Below are 13,232 nucleotides of genomic sequence, written 5' to 3' on the forward strand. Positions count from 1 at the left end.
CTGAAATCCTGTTGTGAAGCTCGCCTAAAGAAAGCTTTGAATAAGCCATAAGTGACAGACCCCCAGTCATAACTCCCAACGTCTGAAACTGCTCTTAAAGCCCAAAGCAGTTAACAGGTCAATACTAATTGGTTGTTGCCAAAAAAGCAACTACCGAGGAAATACATGAAGAACCAATGAAGGTGGATGTCAGACGGCGCTACACTCTAGGGGATGCTACCCTACAGCCACTCAGTACGAATCTGTGGTGACACAATAGGCCTAAAATACGCTCTCGTGACCTCCATCAGTTGGAGAGGAATCCCCAAGAGCTCACAAGCCATCTCAAAGCTCATGGCATCAGTCGGAATCGGGTATCCATCGAATCTAATGCCCAAGATGGCCATCCAGTCTAGAGAGAGAATAGCATACTCCGCAACTCAAATGAAACGTGCCTGTCTTGGCATGAAACCGCCGTACCAAAGCCTCCCCAATCCCGTGCCTCATGGTATATGGAGGGATCCTTAGAAAATCCTCGAACCCCTGCTCTCTCAAGAAATTTGCATAATGCCTATTGGTCTTAGGGTTAGACAGCTGCCGAAGGAAAGTAGACCAAGCACCCCAACCAAGGATCTTGTCGGGCCCCTGCATTCAGAACCAAAAGCTACCCATTAGCACATGCATTCAACAGGGATCTAGATGACGAAAAATGAAGACAGCATACTTGTCCCTTCCGCGCCTGAATGGAAGGATACCCCTTCAGCCCCCGCTGGAGGTGAATGTCCCTGATACTGTCATCAACCGCTCTACTGTAAGCATCAGCCCCAGCCTAACGTGGTGGGAATCTCGGCCTCAAACTGCACCTTTGGGTGCCCAGATTTGGATCGATCTCCTCATTGCCTAACAAATTGGCCTCTAGGTCAAATATGAGATCCTCGGCCATTGTCGCTCCACTCAAGCCCCCCTTCTCCATAACCGGCATGCACCATAAGGAAGTCCCAGTAGAAATAGTGCGAGACTCATAGGAAGCACTAACTGTCTCAGCTGAACGCTGTCTCCTGGATCAAGTCTCCATGGGAATCCCGACGGTGGGCCTGAAGTCGTCACCCCCACAGTCAAAATGGCTATGCAGAACTCAAGCCACCTGCTCACCAGTAGAAATAGTCTCATCATCAGAAGAAGAGTCCTCATGGGACGTAGCATAAACAGAGGCCTTCCCCCAGTCTCCTTTGGAACTCACCCTCTGAGGCATAATCTGCGAAACAACTAGAAATTCAGACACAAGTGGTAAGCCCATGAAACAAACAGCAATGCCTATAAACTAACACAGTTTCCTAAGTGCAGGTTTAAGTCAAGCATATGTTCTCACAAGAAAACAGATTCTAACAAGAGTTTCTACAATGGGTTAACTAACAGCCATGCTGTATGCTCACATCCTACAGCGAGTTAACTAGAGGTCATGTCATACGCTCGCATCTTATTTGGAGGCTATCTAGCGGCCATGTCGTATGTCTCTACAGTAGGTTAACTAGCGGCCGTGCCGTATGCTTACATCCTACAACGGGTTAACTAGCGGCCATGCCATATGCTCCCATCTTATTTGGAGGCTATCTAGCGGCAGTGCCATACATCTCTAAAGTGGGTTAACTAGCGGCCGTGTCGTATGCTCACATCCTATCTTGAGGTTAACTAGTGGCTATGTCGTACGCCTTGCCATCACAGTTATCAAGTCACTAAAACGTTTTCAAGTTCCTGATCTACAGTGGACTAACTAGTGGCTGTGTCGTATGCTCACATCCTATCTTGAGGTTAACTAGCGGCTGTACCGTATGCCTCGCCATCACAGTTATCAAGTCACTGAGAAGTTTCCAAGTTCCTAATCTACCGTGGGTTAACTAGCAGCCATGCCATACGCTCACCATCACACAATTCTCTTTGTCCGATCCTATTCTGAGGCTAACTAGCACCCGTGCCGTATGTCTCACCATTTCCACAATTCCCGACTACCAGGTAAGTCCCCTTACCTATGTCCCACATTTTATTTTCAGCATTTAAATTCCTACATATTTACACACCCATATAACACAGACAAAAAGCAAAAAATATATGCATTTTCCTAAGATAGCATGGCATAAATCATGGCAAAAATATATATACTTATGAAAATACCAAAAATAAAATAAAAACTCGCATGCATCCCTAGTGGTATTGCTACTAACATTTTGTGGAAAAAAGGAAGAGAAGAGGAAAACTAGACACTGACCTCAAGTGCAGAAAAAGGCTAAAGCAGCAGACTGAAGTCAAAAAGCTAGACCTACTAAGTTCGCAAGTTGCTCAAGAGAATTTTTCAGAAGTGAGAAGTAAAAGGAAAGAGTGAAATAAGATCACAATGAACCAAAAAGGGGCTTTTATAGAACTTGAGCTGCCCAACGCACCTTTTTGGGCCGCCAGGTTAGCCCGGCGCACCCTAAAGGGCCGCCAATCAGCATTGACCAAGTCAACATTTGACTGTTGACCTGGTTAAAAAAAAAAAAGGGGGGGGGGGGGGTGGGCTTTTCCTCACCAGAGCTCAGAGACAAGTCTAGAAAATATTTTAGAAGCAGTTGTAGTAGGTCGATCCAACTAGGTAAAAACTGGTCTTGATCCATGAGTAGCCTCCGCAAGCAATTTGCGGGCAACAAAATTTGAAATCATGTTATTTATCTAACACCTCTCCTTGCACTCGAGATATCTAATAAAGAAAGGGCAACTGTTGATATCGTATTTTGTTCGCCTCGATTTGCGTGTTGGACCCCAAAAAATCCAAAAATATTATTTTCTCTCCATGAGGCTGCAAAAACATCTAGAATGACGTGGCGTAACCCGTTTAGACATCGGAGCACTCAAAGTGCCTCTTAAAGTCAAAATGACCAAAACGCCCCTGGTCAACCTTGGGTTGGACAAAAGTCAAACAAGGTCAAAATCCCCTTAAAATGGTACTTTTCATAGTTTTACATCAAACCCAAGCTTCTCGAAGATTTTTGGCAATTTTCACCAAGTTTGACTCAGAGTTTACTCTTAGGGGGCCCCCAAAACCCTAATTTTGATCCAACCGTTAGAATGGATTGAAACTAATTCCATTGCGAATATTATCAAATTCTCATTCCAACGACTACTCATGGGTCAAAATCGGAGTCAAAACGGCCGAGATATCACGAAAACTGGTTAACACACCGATCGATGCACCACTAACTTCCTGGAGCCATAACTTTTGATCCGACCGTTGGATTTTCAAGTTCCATACCTTTTTAGAAATAAGAAGTCAAGATCTTTCTAGGGTTTCAAGATCAACCCGATCCAAGACCATTTAAAGGTGGCGGTACTTGAAGGGCCACCGCCTCGTAAAGTGTGTCAGGGCTATAAAAGGCCCCAGGCACCTCCAGACAAAAAAAAAAAAAAAAAAAAAAAAAACTTCCTAGGTCCTGCTCTCTTCCCGAACGTTTTCTACACATTTCCCCTCTCTTCGAAACATGTTTTTACACACAAAAACACTCACAAAACAAATCAAAGCCTCTTGATTCTTCTCTTCACCAAAAATACAAGGTATTGTCTTTATACCCAATCTTCTTTTCCTGGGTTCTACACCTTGGACTTGGGGTTTAAGGGGATGGATGTAGCTTTTTAGCTACTATCCATGCCCCTAACTTTCTAAATCTTTTTCTAGCATTTATCTTGCTCTTTTTGCCTTAATAACATGATTTATTGCTTTCTCTAGCATGATTCTTGCTTTATCTTGCTTTTAGCATGCTTTTTAGCTTATTTCCATTTGCTTCCATGTTTTTTCATGTGTTAGTTGCCTCTTCTACATGTTTTATGCTTTATGCCATACTTTAGATGCTTAGATCTTTTCTTTCCCATGTACTGATGTTTGGGTCTACATGCTCACATGCTTGATATTATGTCTCCGACTATGCCTTGCTTAGATCTACATGTTTGTATGCATGTTCTATGCTCCTATGCCTATGTCCATGTCACTCACATGTTTGTATGCTTGGGTTTGCGTTCTCCCATGCCTTTATGTTTTTATCTACTTGCATAGATGTATATCCACATGCTTACATGCGTATTTCCATGCATATATGTGTAGATCGGTGTGTTTACATGCTTAGATCAATGTTCTCTACATGCTTTATGCCATCATCTATGTGCTTGCATGCTTCATGCCATGTTTATGTGTTTAGGCCTAGACCTTGTTTGTCATGACATGTGCTATTGTAGCCCTTTTGTTCCTTTTATCACATTTTCTTGTGTTTTGGCCTAATGGTTAAGACCCGATCTAGACCCCATGGTCTTTGTCATCGTCCATACGCCAAGGCCCACATCAAAGGGTCTGGATCATCCTATTTGCATTTCTATGCTTGCTTGCTTCTATACTTTATGCTTGTTCTAGGCTTTTCCATGCTTGACGCCCTCTGCGGGCTTGATCTTGTTTGGTTACATCTGATGCCCATGAGGCTTTGTTTGGATGTGACCATTTGGGAAGCATTTCCGGATGCCAGGTTGCCTCATACATACCCTTCCCTTTTCGCTCCATGCGATGCTATGCTTACCATGTTTGTTCGCACCCGTTGGCTTTCTATGCATCTTTACACGCTTGCTCACATGTCCATGAATGAGTCTTGCTTGCTAGTGTGTCATCCATGTTTCAACACAATGAAGTTATGGACATTCGATCCAAACCTACATTTGTCCCTCGCGGACACCACCTTTTGTTTGCTTTCTTGCTTGTTTGCCTTCTCGATTGTTTTCTTGCTTTCTTGTTTCTTTGCTTGCCATGTCTATCATGCTTATTTACTTTATGCCTCTTTCATATGCTCTTTGCATCTTTTCCTTCCATTGCTTGTTTGCTTGTTTCTTGTCTATGCCTTTGCATGTACACACATGGAGTGAGGACGCATGGAGCTAGGGCACGGTCTCCCAGGCACAAGCAAAAAGGGTGAGGATGCGAGCATGTGGATATAAGCCAAGCGGCTATGTTCAGTAGATTTAGGGGTCTAGCCTCTCCCATTTGGTTATGTACTCTTTTAAACCCCCTTCCTTCCTCCCTTATTTCTCTCTTAGATGGGTTGTATTAGGTATATCATGCCATGTACCATTCGTCCTCATCTCTAGAGTATGGCGACCCCTGTTTTCTTTCCTGCACCTATATTTTGGGCCACGCTCTAGGGATGTAGGCATTTACTTTCCTGCTTTGTGTGCTTGCATTGTGCATGATGTATGTATATATATACCTGCTCGCCCTTCCGATGTGATTGTCACAGTCCATGTCACCTAAGGCAAAGCGATGCCTAATTTCCACCGCGAAAGAAAGGTGACATGTCGTCGAATTTTCCTCAGAGAAATCTGGTACTTTGCCTGAATGCCTTAGGAAAGTATAGATTGGGACAACAACCATTCAAAATCCAAACCTCAAAGCCCCCCAGGCATGCAAAGCCCCGAAAGCCAATACCAAAATCAGATTTTTTCCTGCCAATCTCCGAAAATTAAGGTTTTATCAAAACAAATGACTGTCCTTAGATAGGCGTTGTGGGGTGCCTAACACCTTCCCCACATGTAACCAAACTTCCAGACTCAGGAATCAATATTTTTTTTCATTCACATTATATTAGGAAAAATGCCCTTTTTCTTAGCCTAGGATTGGTAATAAAATCAACTAGAAACAGGTGACCAATCACACCTTAGAAAAACCCAATGATTGGTGGCGACTTTCACTTACCTTTGTTAATCACCTAGAATTTGGCCAAGATTCCTGCCACACCTCCAAAGGTAGACCTACCTTCCTCCCCCGAGAGAGAGAGCACCCGAAGCTCCACGCGAACCACACCATTATCGAGAGGGGTCTCCAACGGGCCCGCACGCGCGGGGGCGTCGCCACGGCGGGTGGTCGAACAAAGGCCCGACGGTTTTTTCCAATTGAGGCCGGGCGTCAACAACAGTACTGCCCAAGTCTGGACATAAGAGAGTTCCAATGAAGAGAAGCATGAACATGCGGGTGCCGATTGCTATAGTTTTACAGTTCTTAATATTGGTGTACAGCCACATCAAGGATACATTTTTGCTCCTAATTTTTGAAGGCATCACACCCAAAAGACTTTTAATCTCTACTGAGGTGATGAAATCATTAACTTTAATTCTTTCTCCACCCAGTTTCAAGCCAGTAATGGCTGAGAAGTCATAGGGTGTCAACATCACCTCACCCATGCTTGGAAAATGGAAAGTGCAAGTAGTGTCCCAGAATCGCTCTGAGAAAGCAATGAGTAATTGGAGATCCTTGTACTCATTGGTATCATGATCCAATAGAGCTTGGAAAAAGGTTTGGAAGCCAGCGTCATTAATGATGTTCTTAATTTCCGGGGACAATATCTCCCACATGCCTTTCAACGTCTGGAGGCTACCTCTACTCTTGAGGTTCTGCAAAACACAGTTTAGCCAATCGTTGAGATGTCCATTCATGACCAACAAAAATCCTATGCCAAGAATCCTTTGTCTAAACCCAACAAAAATTTTTCCAAGTCCAACAAAAAAAAATCCATGACCAAAAAAATCCCATGCAAAAAAAAATCCCACGTCCAACACAAAAATCCATACCATAACAAAAATTTTCCATACCCATACCTATACCCATAAAAGTTTCCATGCACATGAAATAAGACTTACACATTCCAACAAAATTTCCACACTCATCAAAAATGAGTTTGTTCAATCAAGCCTACACATCAAGTTCTCATGATTTCAATACCCATAAAATTCAAGTCAAAATTCATTCAACAATACCACAAGTTACATACATTGCCATGCTTCATGAGTCATCAACATTGTCCAAATTTCATCATGCCAAATAACTCAACAATTCAAATATGCCCCAAAGCCAAGAGCACAACATGATCACACAAAGGTTTCCAACCAAATCATAGAATGTTCAAAATTCCAACAAGAACAAACAACAACAAAATGAAAATGTCTCAACATCAAGCTCTCAACAAAATATAAAATCAACAAAGTTGCCAACAAAGAAACCAAAAAAAAAATGAGCTCACCTTGGAGTCCTTTTTGAAGTGTGGAGCATGGATCTTAGGGCCTCGAAGGAGCCCCTCTTCCTCATTCCATTCAAGGGATGGGTGGCATTTCTTCCCATTGAAAGTAAGAAAAGATGGTCCCTTAGAAGATGCCATTGACAATGCAAAAAATGAAGCTTTGAAGATGGGTTTCAAAAAATGGTTTTGTTGCAAAGGTGGTCTACAAAGATCTGAAAAGATATTGAGGGAAATGAATGAGGGCAAGTTTAGAAGCTTAGGGAAGTGATTTTCTAAGGAAGAAATGGTGGGAGGATGAAGAAAATGCAAGTGAAAGAAGCTTGTGAATAGTGACAATGGAGGAAGAATGAAGTGTGAAAAAAAAAAAAAAAAAAAAGATGAAGACAAGGAAAAAGGGGGCCAAAAATTCCCCCCCCCCCCCTATTTTTTTTTTTTTTTTAAAAAGAAAAAAAGAAAAGGAAGAAGAAAGATGAAATAAAATTAAAAAAAAAAAATTCAAAGATTTTTGAAGAGTGACGGTATCAATTTCAAGAAAATTTCAATTTTGAAGGAAGGTAAATAAATTTTCAAGGATGGTTAAGAACAAAGGGTATCATTTTTCAAAGAAAATTTCAAATTTCAAATTTCAAATTTCAAAGAAACAGAAGAGAGAGAAAAAAAACTTTTTCAAAGGACTACAAAAATCAATCAAGGTTTTCCTTCTAAAGAGGAAAATTCAAGTCAAAGAAAAAGAGAAAGAGGAAAATCACACATCTCAAAATAGTGGAACAACTGCGCAACCATCATTTAAAATCTAATCCCAAATTTTGGTCTTTTGCAGGCAAAACCCCAGGTTCCAAGATAGAAAAGCCTCTTGGTTACCTCCTATTCAGATCAAGGTAGAGAAGCCCCTTGGTTGCCATAGTTCAAGATTGAGATAGAGAAGCCTCTCAATCACCCCAGTTTCCAAGATAGAGAAGCCTCTTGGTTACCTCCCATTTAGATCAAGGTAGAGAAGCCCCTTGCTCACCTCGAAATTCAGATTGAGGTAGAGAAGCCTCTCAATCGCCCCAGGTTCCAAGATAGAGAAGTCTATCAAGGTAGAGAAGCCCCTTGGTCGCCTCCAGATGTAGATTGAGATAGAGAAGCCTCTTAATCGCCCCAGGTTCCAAGATAGACAAGCCTCTTGGTTACCTCCCATTCAAATCAAGGTAGAGAAGCCCCTTGGTCGCCACGGTTCAAGATTGAGATAGAGTAGCTTCTTAATCACCTGTTGACACCCCATTTGCAACCCGTATTTAACCTTACATGGAGGGTAAAAGGGTAATTTCACTTTGGACATATTCATCTTGATTATGATCATTAGATCCTTAATCTCATTTCACCAAAATGATCTTGATGTTGTAACGATCAAATCGACTGGTCATAAGCCATAATCGGACCATCAGATTGAAAGTTATCATCAAATCAAATTTTAATGACCGAGATACATTATCACAAATTGAGTCCGACTATATGTGATTATGAACAATTTATTTCAATTGTTTATAAGTATAATCAATTTGAGAATGATGATGTGTCATAATTTGATTGGTTAGGACTACATTTTATGGTAGAGTTGCACACACCTAATTAACTAGATAGTTAAACATTAATTATTCAATGAGTAATTTGTGCAATTATCTTTTAATTAGGATAAATTTGGAACCAATTAAGTCTGAAATGGGAGTGATTGGAGCCATTTAATGTTAATTGGGAGCTAATTTGGGAGCTATTAATGTTAATTATGCTGAAACCATTTTCTAACAAATGATTTCTGCTCACTATTTCATCAATATCTCTCAGAATATATTGCATCTGTGAATGAGGTTAATTTTCCCAGAAACTAGACATCCGAGGCTTCAATTTGAGCACAAGAATGAGACAATTCCGATCAGAATTGAGTCAGATATGATTTTTCGAAGTTGGCTCTACAGGCTATTACAGCAGCAACGGGAAAACCGAACTTTGCTTGCTCCTCACTCTCATCAATCTCCACATTTAATGCACCAAATTTCCCCAAAGGCTAAAATGAGGTCTAGGTTCATGATTCTTTGTTAACCCTCATTAAATGGTCTTCCATTCATATTTCCTTCAACACTACTATATAAACCCCTCATCTCCTTCATTTCAAAGCACACAAAAAAAAACCCCCTCTCTTCCTCTCTCTTGAGCTCTAGTGAAGTTGAGTAGTCTTGTCATATCTTGATCTTCCTGAGACTCAAGGTATTGAGTGAAACTTACTCTTCCTCTCCTAACTCTTCTTTTCCTCCACCCTTAGGACCTCTACCAAGAGTCTCCTCCTCCACCATATGGATCTTGCATGAAGGTATAATCACTTTCCCTATGCATTGTAAAGTAAAGTAGTAAAATAGATAAAAATACATTTCTTAAATGCTAAAAGCGAAATGTTTTAACACTATTGCTGTTAATGCGAGAAAATTCTTTGCATTTTTTAATTATGTATACGTGGACATGAAGTTTCCACATTTTGATAGATATACAAGAGACATCATATATATATCTCACCAATTATCTTGTATACGAAAGGGAAAAATCTCTCATGTGCCAGGCACATAAGATACCATGAGACCTACCTGCCTTTGAGAGGCAGGTCTCATGCGCATGAGATAAAAGCTCATTCAAAAGAATTTTGACTCATGTATCCTTTATATAAGGTTTATTTATACAAATCCCAGCAAAGCCATGATGTCATCCTTGGCTATATATAAAGAATCTAAGAGATTTATTATATACAGCCAATGGGAAGAAGTGGGTGCTTATCCAAAAATAAATAAAAGGGAAGAAGTGGGTGAGCATTCTACACGTCTCTGATATTGTCACTCTCCAGTGTGTCCAATGAAGAAAGCAGAGCTAGTTTTCGTTCCTTCACCGGGTATGGGTCACCTCGTTTCAATACTGGAGATTGCAAAGCTTCTCGTTGCTCGAGATGACAGGCTCTGTATCACAGTCCTCATCATGAGGCTTTCAATAGATTCCAAGCTGGCCGCCTACATCGAATCTCTCAATGATTCCTCGTATACTGAATGTATACAGTTTATTGATCTCCCTCAAACTTCTTTCAAACAAGAAACCAACCCCATGGTTTTCGTTTCTTCATTCATTGAAAGTCAGAAACCCCATGTTAAAGAAGCTGTTACTAAGCTCAAAGAGACAAGGTCAGGTTCTAACTCTCCTCGACTTGCCGGATTTGTGGTCGAGATGTTCTGTTCATCTATGGTAGACGTGGCTAATGACTTTGGGGTACCTACTTATTTGTTTTTCCCATCGAGTGCAAGCTTTCTCAGACTCATGCTTCATCTCCAAACCCTTCGTGATGAGCAAAAGCAGGATATAACTGAGTTCAAAGACTCAGATGCTAAGTTGGTCTTGTCAAGTTTTGTGAACCCAATCCCAGCTAGGGTCTTGCCTGGTGTGGTGCTCGACAGAGAAGGGGGCACTCTGATCCTTGATTATGCTAGAAGGTGGAGAGAAACTAAAGGTATCATTGTGAACACGTTTTTGGAACTCGAATCCTATGCAATTCACTCATTTTCTGATGCTACAAATACTCCACCTGTTTACCCTGTGGGACCCATCTTGAACTTGAAGGGTGAAGATAGTCATGTGGGGTCGGGTGATCAAAGGTCTGATATCATGAAATGGCTTGATGATCAGCCTCAATCATCTGTGGTGTTCTTGTGCTTTGGGAGTAGGGGAGGTTTTGGTGACAATCAAGTGAAGGAGATTGCAAAAGCATTAGAACGAGGTGGGTTTCTATTTTTGTGGTCCTTACGCCGACCCCCTCCAAAGGGAGAGGTCTTTGCATTTCCCACTGAGCATGAGAATTTGGAGGAAGTCTTGCCAGAAGGATTTTTGGATCGGACGGCTAGGATTGGAAAGATCATTGGATGGGCTCCACAAGTGGCAATCTTATCACATCCTGCAATTGGAGGCTTTGTATCGCATTGCGGGTGGAATTCAATATTGGAAAGCCTTTGGTTTGGTGTGCCAATTGCTACATGGCCACTCTATGCTGAACAACAGTTTAATGCCTTTGAGATGGTCAAGGAGATGGAATTAGCTGCGGAGATCGTGTTGGATTATCTAACAGAATATACTGATAACCAAATTATTGTGACTTCTGAGGAGATTGAAAGGGGAATAAAGCAACTAATGGAGAATGACAGCAAGATTAGGAAAAATGTGAAGGAGATGACTGAAAAAGGTAGGAAGGCCTTGATGGATGGTGGATCTTCCCACTTTTCATTGGGTCGAATAATTGATGATGTTATTACAGATAGTATGCCATGAACTTATTGTGTTTTTTTATTTTACTTTCATTAATTGTGCTTTATGTTTCTAAATCATTTCTTTTTTATTTTTTTTTAGGCTGAGCCCTTATCTTATATCTTAATCTTAATCTTAATCTTAATCTATATATAAAAAGTGAGAGTTTGAACGGTTTTGTATTGCATTTGGATGGCAGTTTTGTGGAGTCTTTTAGTTTTGTTGCTCGGTTAACTTAATACCATTGAAAAAGTGTGTGGTGCAAGAAACGATACCAAAAGAGTTAAACGACAAACAACATGATTGTAAAGAAACGGATATGAGCAGATTTACATTGTTATCCTTAAAAAGTTATATATGGACTAAATAGGGAGGGGGGGGGGGGGGGGGGGAGGGGGGGTTATTTGGTCTTTTAACTTTTTTTTTTTCTTTTTTATGTTGATTTACTTTATCCTCCTTGTGTTTTCTTCTAACAAAGGAGTGGTGCTCTGTTTAGAATTTTGAGGTTCGCAACCTTAGCTCTAACATAGTCTTGATAATTTTTGACGATGACATTGCACCATGAAAATCCTCACACAAGGATCCTGGTCTTTTGATAAGTATTTGATAGGTTTGTTCAAACCAAAGGACAATGAATTCGCTAATAATGCAATGTTTCTTTAGACATCCTTTTGGATACAAATCCATAGTCTCCCTCTTCGATGTTTGACCAAGAACAATGTCGAGATTATAGGAAAAATATTGAGCATGGTGGAGCAAGTTGATGAGTCTCCGAATGGTGAATGTCGTGGTCATTATATATGGGTCTGATTTAACATTGACATCAACCAACCTCTCTATCGGGATAGGTTCGTAAACTTGGGTGAATCCAAGTCACAATGGATATCTTATCAGTATGAATGCATGCCAATTTTTTGTTACTGGTGCGGCATATTAAACCACGATGAGAAGGATTGCAAACTCTGGATCGATAAAGGTGGCACACTATCAAAGGATGAGCAACAGTACAAAGCCTGGCTGCGGACCGCTATGGGAAACCTCTGACAACCCTAGGTAGTGCATTCTTCTACTATCATTTCGGGGGCATAGATTCTCATCAAACATTCCATAGACATCATCTCAGAAAAACCCTTAGGCCCAAAGCTACATACATGGAAAAGGCTTGAATTGACCTAACATGCAATGAACACTAGTGAAGCTAGTGACAAATCCACAGGCATAAAAAAAAAAAAAATAATAAATAAATAAATAAATAAAGAACTTGACTACTATGACAGAAGACAAAGCTAGTCTCGATAAAAGTTATGACTAGATGCAGACATGAAGTTTTTAAGCAAACTTATGGCGAAAACTTAGGATTGGCGGCAATTGCTTAGCAATGCCGCTGGTCACAATGAGTATCCTAAGCTGGAACTGTTAGGGGCTTGGGAACCATCGCACAGTTAACGCTCTCAAGAGAGTATGGAATAAAAAAGCTCCTATTTGTGTCTCTTTAATGGAGACAAAGCTCACCATCAAGCAATTGAATAATTGAAAGCAACATTGGACCTACAACCAAGGTACATGTCATAATTTTTTTACATCGGTTTATTGATGCCCATGTGGTTTGTGCTAACACAAGTAAAAAATGGTGACTCACCGGGTTCTACAAACACCCTGACGCTAGCAGACGAGAGGAGACATGGACCTTGCTCGAATCCCTCATTTGGACAAACACTCTCCCATGGCTTTGTATTGGAGACTACAATGATATCATTCGCCAACATGAGAAAGCTAGAGGGAGCTTAAGACCAACTTGACAAATGGACTGTTTCCTTGCAATTATTCACAGTTGTGGCCTAATTGACCTTGGTTATGTCAGGTATCCTTTTA

At 40.9% G+C, this 13,232-nt stretch overlaps 1 protein-coding gene across 1 annotated transcript; it reads left to right on the forward strand.

Annotated features, from left to right (window-relative positions):
* Positions 1 to 9,812: 9,812 nt before the first annotated feature.
* On the forward strand, positions 9,813 to 11,536 carry LOC126721066 (UDP-glucose flavonoid 3-O-glucosyltransferase 6-like). Its single transcript, XM_050424064.1, has one exon. It carries the CDS (start codon positions 9,930 to 9,932, stop codon positions 11,382 to 11,384), a length of 1,455 nt encoding a protein of 484 aa, XP_050280021.1. The 5' UTR covers positions 9,813 to 9,929; the 3' UTR covers positions 11,385 to 11,536.
* The last annotated feature ends 1,696 nt before the right edge of the window (positions 11,537 to 13,232 follow it).

Source organism: Quercus robur, chromosome 4 (assembly GCF_932294415.1).
Source record: "Quercus robur chromosome 4, dhQueRobu3.1, whole genome shotgun sequence".
Taxonomy (NCBI): domain Eukaryota; kingdom Viridiplantae; phylum Streptophyta; class Magnoliopsida; order Fagales; family Fagaceae; genus Quercus; species Quercus robur.

Coding starts and splice junctions, on each gene's coding strand:
- LOC126721066 (XM_050424064.1), top strand. CDS start 9,930: ATGAAGAAAGCAGAGCTAGTTTTCGTTCCTTCACCGGGTATGGGTCAC.